At 43.5% G+C, this 9520-nt stretch overlaps 1 protein-coding gene across 5 annotated transcripts in view; it reads right to left on the bottom strand.

The window, feature by feature from the left end:
- Positions 1–9520, bottom strand: part of myo5aa (myosin VAa) — a 109802-nt gene that overhangs the window by 13551 nt on the left and 86731 nt on the right. For 4 of the 5 annotated variants that reach the window (XM_037539728.1, XM_037539731.1, XM_037539729.1 and 1 more), the window contains 4 exons: positions 8591–8647; positions 6151–6378; positions 5855–5863; positions 4529–4629 (listed from right to left, as the gene is read on the bottom strand). In XM_037539728.1, the coding sequence (XP_037395625.1) occupies positions 4529–4629; positions 5855–5863; positions 6151–6378; positions 8591–8647 (395 nt within the window). The remainder of the gene's footprint in view (positions 1–4528; positions 4630–5854; positions 5864–6150; positions 6379–8590; positions 8648–9520) is intronic. The other variant, XM_037539730.1, reaches the window with a different exon arrangement.

Genomic DNA, 9520 nt, shown 5'->3' with positions numbered 1-9520 from the left:
CAGCAGTTTCTGAAATACTCAGACCAGCCCGTCTGGCTCCAACAACCACGCCACGTTCAAAGTTCCTTAAATCCCCTTTCTTCCCCGTTCTGATGCTCGGTCTGCACTTCAGCAAGTTGTCTTGACCACCTCTACAGGCCTAAATGCAGTGAGCTGCAGCCGTGTGATTGGCTGATTAGCTATTAGTGTTAACAAGTAATTGAACCTAATAAAGTGGCCGGTGAGTGTAGTGCACTGTCTAGGCATAGAAGCCTATTAAGTTTTCTACATAGCCAAAGTGAGCAGGTCTGATCTGTGTTTCCTTCAGCAGAAGCCAAGTTTACAGCCCAGAGAGAGCAGCAAATAGGCCAGTACCGGTCAGTACATCACTCTGACCAGCTCAGGCCAAACCAGCATGCTCAGCAGTGCCCGCTTCAGCGTCCCCCTGAAAACAAAGTCCTGTCAGAAGAGGCTTAAACCCATGAGGAGTTTGAAAGTAGAAAAGCACTGCAGAACAGTTTCAGCTCGTCCTCGGTGTTACCGAAGACCATGCAGCATCTCCAAAGCCTTGAAAACCCACAGAGACGCGTTTTTATGGACACATGCAGGGCCAGTAAGGAGAAGTACTGCTGTTCTTGCTGTCCAGCTTTCATTTTTCAGTCCGTTTTTTTCAGAGACCACCCTTCGTTTATTTAATTTCAGGTGAAACTTGAAATTAATTTCAGTTTTTCAGTTTCAGAGCTGGGAAATCACACTGAAGCCTCAAGGACTAGATATAGGATCAGATGTTTTTACCTTCATTCCAGCTTCCGTTCTTCTCAGGAGCCTCACTTCCAGCTCCTGAGAGAACCTGCAGACACGCCTCCAAAGCTCAGTCTGAGAAGCTGGTTGATGAGTTTCTGAAGTGATCAAACCCATTCAGTGGTGCTGAGGTCTGGGCTCAGTCTGGACTCTGGACGATGGGTGGTCAGTCCATCGTCCAGCTTCTTTGTTTGATGTGTCCGTCTCCTTTTCTCAGTGAGGTTCTTCTTGATCAGCTACACGTCCTTTCAGACCCACAGCACTGAGTGGTCTCCTCACAGTGGAAGGATGGACAGAAACACGTGTGGATGATGTTCTCCTCTCTCTCAGAGATGGAAGCTTTAAGTGTTTATCTGATCAGTTTTGGTGTCTGATTGGTCTTCCAGGTGGTTGTTAGGAGCTCTTTTCTCTGTAGCTTTTAATATATATATATATATATATATATATATATATATATATATATATATATATTTTTTTTTTTTTCCCCCAATTCCAGATTTGGATATAATTTTCTTCACGTTCTGAATTTACTTGTACATAATATTCTCAAAAATACCGCCTGAATAATGAATAACTCGTACTTTCTCACCATTTCCCCTGGGAATTAAATAAATGAAGGGTCTCCGACGCTTCCGTGTGTACGTGTGTATGCAGGTTAGTTGGAATAGAAATAGATGGCAATAAAGACGTGATGAAAGAAGCCCACGCGCACACACAGGCACACACAGTTAACCTGTTGGTCTCCTTTAAGCCTTCATACACCAGCCACAGCTCTCCATCCTCATTCATCTTACGCATGTCAGGGAGGGGGGATCTGACATCACACGGGGGGGGGGGAGGGACAAAAATGACAACACAAAACAGAACAGCTGATTCAACATAATGAAGTCATGAAGGGATTCCAGATGATCAAATTATGTGGCATAAAACAAGAAAATATGACACGACATGCCTCAGTCCAGTCACCCGCCGTCGTAAGCACCTGTGAACACCTGTGCAGCTGCCGGTTAGACGGCACCATGGCCAACCCCCACACACTTACGGCCACCCTAACCTTTCCTTCCTTTTTGGCAACACTTGATTTGGATGGTCCACTGCAGATGCTTTGTCCGTCTTTCACGTCTATTATATGAAACTCAACTTCAGGCTCCGTATGAAAGATTTCATTAAATCTATTCCTGACCCTAAACCTACCCCTCACCTTAACCTCACGGCAAATCCTACACCTAGTCCTAATGTCCAAGAACCCTACTGTTCTTGATAACTGAACATCACCAGAAAGTCTGTCAGTGATTTAGGGATCTGTAGAGCATCTACAGGGGACCATCCCAATAAAGTGGTTTTTTTTTTGATAAAGGACTCTGACATACCACATAAACACCGTCCATATCTTGGAAAACCACATTTTCCGTCAGTTTGATGCCTATAGCAATTTAGCCCCGCCTATTCCTGCTGAAGTGCTGCAGTGTTGTTCCTGCAGACAGTCTTATTGGAGTGAAAGCTGTGGGACAATGAGTAAACGTTGTGCTGTTCCTGGCTGTCAGGAAGCAAACGGATCATTGCAGCTTCCAAAGCACACGTTCAAAAGGAACGTTTGAGCGGATCAAAGCCAAAACCCTTCGGCAGCGCCGCCCGCACAGCCGCAAACTAACATGCGCCCCCTTCATTGATCTCCAGCTCCGTTCCTGTGCGAAATCAGAGCTCCGTCTATTTGCCATGATATAAAAAGCATCTGCTAAATAGGTTACCTTCATCTAACGCTGCCGCTTCTACTGTCCTCCTTCAGACGTGTTAGTTTGAGAACTGAAGGCATTCGCTCATTCACGGCTCTCATGCGGGTTAGTGCGCTGTAAAGCCAGACTCGGCCGTCTGGATAATCCGAATGACTAATATCGGCATTAAACTGATCTGCCGACTGAGCAAGACCATGCATAACATCTCTCTCGCTCTCGCTGCATTACCTCAGCCTATTCACCAGCTCGTTCACCTCGAGCGGCCTGCGCAGAAACCTGGGCGATCTACGCAGGACAGAGACACACATCAAAACACAAACACACAAACACACGCAGGAATAATCCTGGATCTCGCTTTAATGCCGCACTGCAGTCCGGATGAACAGTGTTTCATTACACAGGCCCGTCCAGGTCCACCCCACGTGCTGCTAAACTTGGACGGGATACAGATGTTAGGATGGAACCAGACGGCTAACAATTTCGTCACTGTCCAATTTTTTATTTTATTATTTTCAATTGGTCGAACACAGCAGCTTTACAAAATCATAATGCATGGCCCAACAGAAATGCCCCAGAGTTGCCTGCAATAAAAGTTCTTTAATGAACTACGTTCCCATTCTGGACCATTTGCTTCATGGAGCTCTTAGTCTGTGCGGTAAAAACTCTCAATTCTCGCGGAAAGATGAACTAAACTCAGATCTGCAGATTCAGCCACGGACGTAGCTGTGTGTTACAGCAGTGTGGCGAGCTGGCTTGTGCCAGAGGAGCAGCATCTCGCTCGTGTGTTTTAATATCGACACGCAGCAGGTTTTTTCTTTCCCTGCAAACTAATTTTTTTTCCACTAAAATAAGCTCTCGTTTGGTGTCTGCACTCCAAAAAATGTCATCTTGTCCAGTAAAACGCTGTTAAATCTAGTGGCTACCTCTAATATTTTCCATTTTGCGATGGTTGTTCACTTATTATAAGATTTTCTAGACACTTCTCACTTGTTTTTATTAAATTTAATTTAATTTTATTAAAATGACTTCACTACAGCGGCAGACGACTTTGCTAGCTATGAGTTACTAACTCAACTCATTTCTTAAAAAAAGCTAAATTAAAATGATCAGCGAATACTTTGAGATGATTTGACTTCATAAAATGACTTTTAAAAGCTCTAGAAATAAGGTAAATAAATAAATAAATCTTAAATTAAGCTTACAACAATCTCAACAGGAGAAACGTTAGATTTACTGACAATATTTGAGATCATTTTACTTACAACGCACCATTTTTGCAGTGTGTCATTTTACCTACGAGGAGACCAGCTTGAGCTCCCCGGTCCGGCCAAACGCAGATCAAATTGGGCTTTTTTAAACAAATCCAATGCTTTTTGTGTGTATTAGCCCTCAATGCACTGTTCTGCTTGGAGCTGGGTTTGTAGATAAGACGGTCCAAGCTGGATTTAGTGCTACGCAATGATGACCTGCTCTTCTGTTCTAGTTTGAACCGCCCAGTCAGTCTGAATGTTTTCTTGATTGTTCACGTGCAAGTTAACAAAACCTCTACTGAGAACTCACTTCTGCACATTTTAACACCTAATTTAACATCCTGAACAAAAATATAACATAAAATATAAAACTTGCCGTTACTTTTAAATTGTTTTAAATACTTTTAAATCTTCTTTTTCGTTTGTTTCCCTCTAACATGTTAAATCCAGCAAATAAACAGTAATCGTGCATCTAAATGTGCGTCTCTGTGGAGACGTGTTCACTTATTCACACTTACAAAACGAACACAACGTGTAATTTCACCAGGGACGGTCAAACTTCAGGACACGACTGCATGTGAATCATATTTGGGCCAAGTACGAGCTGCACAGCATTCAGTCACCCACGAACTCTGATATATCAGCTGACTATAAACAAACTACTAAACAAGTGTTTTTAAAATAATAAAAATGCTGTGTTGACTGGAAAAACGGATGGATTGGAGAAAGTGAAGAGGTGAATGTGCGTGTGAACGTGTTCTGTACCTGTTGGTGTCCTTGAGGCCCATGTAAGCCTGAGAGATCTCTTTAGCATCACCGAGCTTCTGCACGTCCTCCACGTAATGCAGCGGCTCAGTCATGGTCTCCTATACAAACACAGTAACATCATCATCAGCATCATTCACGGGTTATTAACATTACAGCATTTTAATTTGATAAGCTGTAAAAGAGTTCAATTACATAATGAACGGCAGACGCGGTTATCAGTGCACTGACCTTTACTGAGTACACTGCACCCCCTACTGGCCACTAGTCTTTATTTTTATGCCATAGTTTGTCCTGCTATCTGGGCGCTCTGGTTACTGTCTGTCTAATGTTGTGCTTAATTCTATTCGCGGGGGAAATTAAACAGCTGTGTTTTATCCTCTGTTAAAGGGGAATTCCACCAAAATTGAACAATTTCCAATTTCGAGTGGCGGTGATGGGAACCAGACGTCCCTCTAAAAGCTCCTACAGAAAGTTCCTACATGAACTGGTTCTGAATTCACTGCCTGATGACTGAGACGCTGTTTTATGAGAGTTTAGAGAACTTCAACTCCATTCATGGTGGAGGGAGACATGCAGGGCGCTGTGCGGCAAAATAGTCCCCAAAGAAAACTCATTATTCCAGATTTTCCACTGTTTTCCATCATCAACATTCCATACAAGCTCAGAAGACTCGTGTAGGTTCTCTGGTGGTTCTGGATGGTAAATAAAGTGTTTATATCTGTGTTGTAGTCATGGCAACGCCTGGTTCCCATCACCACCACTGTAAAGACGTCTGAACCGTTTCACACCAAACCCACTGAATCAATCGGTTTACACCTCACACACTGGATTCTTAAGGAAATTTCGAAGAACTGGTGGAATTCCTCTTAAATAAACAGTAGTATGGAAATGTTTGGACACCCCTGGACAACTGACTCTGCTTTATACACGGAACACAATTCTGCAACATGCAAAACCCAAAACGTGGCCTGTGAAAAAGGTTTTGCAATTTTTATACATTTTTATTATTATTAATAATATTAAGATTAAGTGAGATTAAGTGACCCTTATTAGTCCCACAACGGGGAAATTCCACCTCCGCATTTAACCCATCCGTGCAGTGAAACACCACATACACACTAGTGAGCACACACACAATAGGGGGCAGTGTTCAAACTTTCACACATGACTGTGAGCTCAAAACTCTGCTTGTGGTCATGCAGCTCACTGGGTCAGACATCCATACGCAGTGTTACTGTAAAAACTGCAGGAGCTGAAAAGAGGATCATCCGCCAGACAAACGCACGGAACTGAACATTCACACTTCACCACAGACTGCAGTACCTTCTCATCCTTTTGGGAGAGCGATGAAAGAAAGAGTGGGAGAGAGAGAGAGAGAGAGAGAGAGAGAGAGACAGAGAGAGAGACAGAGAGAGAGAGAGAGAGAGAGAGAGAGAGAGAGAGAGATGTTAGCAGTTAGAAATAAAAGAGTGAAGTTAGTGACCGAAGTTTTAAAGGCACAGTTAAGAGTCAAGGTTTCAGTCACTTTAAGAAATATCCGAAAACATCTTTTAAAAACATGATCATTAGTTTCTTAGGCCGAGTTTGGCAGCGTGGACTCTGGAGGCTCTGTATCTGACCTTGTGCTGCATAGCCTCTTTCTGGCTGACCAGTTGAGAGCGAAGGATGAGCACCTCCTCCTTTCGGACCTCCAGCTCCTCGTTGGAGGAGTTTAATTGATCCAGCAAAACCTTGTAGGCGGGCGAGCCTGGGGCGGCCGAAACAGCGCCGGCGTTGCTCATCAGAGACTGACGCATCTCATTCAGATTATGCTTCAGCTTCTTATTCTCTGATTCAAGCTCCTGACGCTGAGAGAGAGAGAGAGAGAGAGAGAGAGAGAGAGAGAGAGAGAGAGAGAGAGAGAGAGACAGAGTGAGAGATTGAGAGAGAGAGAGAGAGAGAGAGAGAGAGAGACAGAGAGAGAGAGAGAGAGAGAGAGAGACAGAGAGAGAGAGAGAGAGAGAGAGAGAGAGAGAGAGAGAGAGATAGAGAAAGAGAGAGAGAGAGACAGAGAGAGAGAGAGAGAGAGAGAGAGAGAGACAGAGAGAGAGAGAGAGAGAGAGAGAGAGACAGAGAGAGAGAGAGAGAGAGAGAGAGAGAGAGAGAGAGAGAGAGAGAGAGAGAGAGAGAGAGACAGAGAGAGAGAGAGAGAGAGAGAGAGAGAGAGAGAGAGAGTGAGAGATTGAGAGAGAGAGAGAGAGATAGAGAAAGAGAGAGAGAGAGACAGAGAGAGAGAGAGAGAGAGAATAACTATAACTATAACAATATGTGTTATATATGAAACCCAGAGCTGGACGAAGAACACAAACCATGTACCGGAGTTAAAGTCGAGACCCCCAAGGTAAAATATTCCTCCAGTAAAAGTAGAAGTTCCTCCCTTTAGACCTCCACTTGAGTAAAAGTACTAAAGTATTTCCCTTCAAATGTACTTAAGTATAAAGTAAAAGTACTAAAAGAGTAATTCTGGCTCTGATGCCCTGTTATCATTTTTATAACCAGACTGGCTTCATGAACTCATTTCAGGTGAAAGTCCTCCAGCGTCTCTCTTGGTAAACCAGTCTTTTAATAGAACGTCATTAATTAGTGACGCTGACGTCTATTAAAATGATCAGAAGCACAAAACACTGAAGGTAAACAGTTTCCATCAGGGAGAACCGAGTGGCTCTGAAATCACTTTTTACACACAAGCAAAGTTTCAGTTTCAGATTTATTTACAACTTAGTTCCAAGTTTAAGTTGAATAAAAACTGGCTTTAAACTCAGGATCACAGATGAGCTCCTTTACTATGTTGATCTGTAGGCGTCTGTTCATAAACATAAACCAGCCCAAACTCATTTACTATAAAATGAAATGGTGTTTGTAGAAATTCAGAAAAAAGCCGCGTCAGTCTCGACTGCATATGTGGACATATTTCTATATTGAGCTCTATTTACACAAAGTTAGGTTAGTTCATCATTTATGTTGAACAGACTCTCCCAAAGTTTTACGCTGCTGCAAAACCTGCCTGGCTTGGTGTCTCGTCTTTCCACTTGAACTATGAGGCCAATGTAGCCAACGATTAATAGAAGCTTATGTACACCAATTACTGTGGTGCTAACCGCAGGCCTCCGTCATCACACACTCACCTCAAACCGTGTGGAGTTTGACAGATTGAACATGGACTAAATTATGCTGCATCGCTAAAACGGCAGAAGTAGAAGGTTTGTCCACGTTTATAGACACGCAGCCAGTCGCAGTGTCAGAAACTACATCATCTAGTCTACTGGAGATAACCTAAAGCTGCACTAGGTAAGACTATCATTACTAAGCGAGGAGAGACGTTGGGTCGGGAGCTTTTCAGACAATTTCTGAACTGAAGCCAACCGGACGACCTGCATGTATTTGTGTGTGTGTGTGTGTGTGGAATCTGTATTTGTTGTATTCATATCTTTTCAGAACCTGCAGGGGCTGTGTACTGTTTTTATTTATTTATTTATTTATTTATTTTTATGCCACCCAGCTTCCCTAGCCAACTGCTGGACGCCTTCGGGGCACGTCGCTAAAACACAAGAAGGTTGAAGTGTGAAGAGGCAAAGTGTAGGCTTGTTTTGGGTTATTTCTGAGCCCCAAGGCAGCCTAACCTGGCTCTTAATTTAAAAAATAAATAATTTTTTTAATCAACCACTACACCTCCTGAGCTTTGCTGTTCATTCCAGTGTTGAATCTCAGAGTGTGGCTTGGTTACGGTGTGACAATCAGCTTCACTGCCACATATTAACAATCTAACCTGGACAATTCCACACGGTCTGAGGCAAGCGTGTAGATCTGACTTCCCATACGATCGGCGCAGGATCTTCATACTGCATCCGACACTTAACTAAGCTCATCTGGCAGACACTTTACAGCTGGTGGTGGGCTGCGGCTTCATTTCTGCAGCAAAACCACTTCAGAACCCACTTCGGCTCCACGTAACCCAGCGCCCCTATAAGAACTCCAGGCTGGAGTTTAATAAGAGTTTCTGCACCGTGTGAGTTTGTTTACCTTGAGAGATTCATACTCCAGTTCTGCGCTCCGAGCTTTCTTGTGCTCTTCATCATCCTGAGGATCAGAGGAGAGTAAATTCAGCTCAAATACTGATCAGTGTACTGAATTCAGAACCATTAGCCAACTGTGTTTGCACACTGCCCGGAGCGGTGGGCAGCCCTATCCACGGCACCCGGGGAGCAATCAGTGGTTAGGTGCCTTGTTCAAGGGCACATCAGTCATGGACTGTCAACCGAGGGGATTGAACCGGCAACCTTCTGGTGACAGGGCTGGTTGCCTAACAGCACTGATAGCTGTGTTACCGTGGGAGCAGTGTAGATCGGCAGAGACCGCAGTTTAATTAGGTCTTGGCACTGGCGTGTATGTGTGTGTGTGTGTGTGTGTATGTGTGTGTGTGTGTGTGTGTGTTCTAGTAATGGAAAGTTCAGTTTAGCTTATCAAACTGATTCAGTTTAGCTTATCAAACCGATTCTTTTCTTATGGTCCATTCTAATGAATCAAATGTCTGAATCAGTGAGTTCCTTGAATCAACTGAATCAGATTTTTGGTTCTTCAAAATCTGACAGTTCAAGTGACTCTGCACCAAATCAAAAGTCCCATCACTCCAGCTGGCTCTAGCTCTATGTGTGAGGATCCTTTGCAGTAATGGGATGTTCAGTTCAGTTGACTGAACCGATTCTTTTGTAAGTGTCCATTACAATGAATCACATTCAGCGACGCATGGACACAAACGTAAACAAACAATCCGACTTATTTGAATTTGCTGAATCAGAAGTTTGATTAATTGAAATAAAGAATCTGCTCTGTCCAAAATAATCGGCTTTGTAAAGTGAATCAAACTGAATCGTCACTAGAACATACTTTCTGCAGTGTGTGTGTGTGTGTGTGTGTGTGTGAGTGTGTGTGTGTGTGTGTGTGTGTGTGTGT

This window comes from Pygocentrus nattereri, chromosome 7, assembly GCF_015220715.1.
Source record: "Pygocentrus nattereri isolate fPygNat1 chromosome 7, fPygNat1.pri, whole genome shotgun sequence".
NCBI lineage: Eukaryota > Metazoa > Chordata > Actinopteri > Characiformes > Serrasalmidae > Pygocentrus > Pygocentrus nattereri.
Note: the sequence above shows the minus strand (reverse complement) of the source record. Positions and strands in the feature narration are given on the sequence as shown.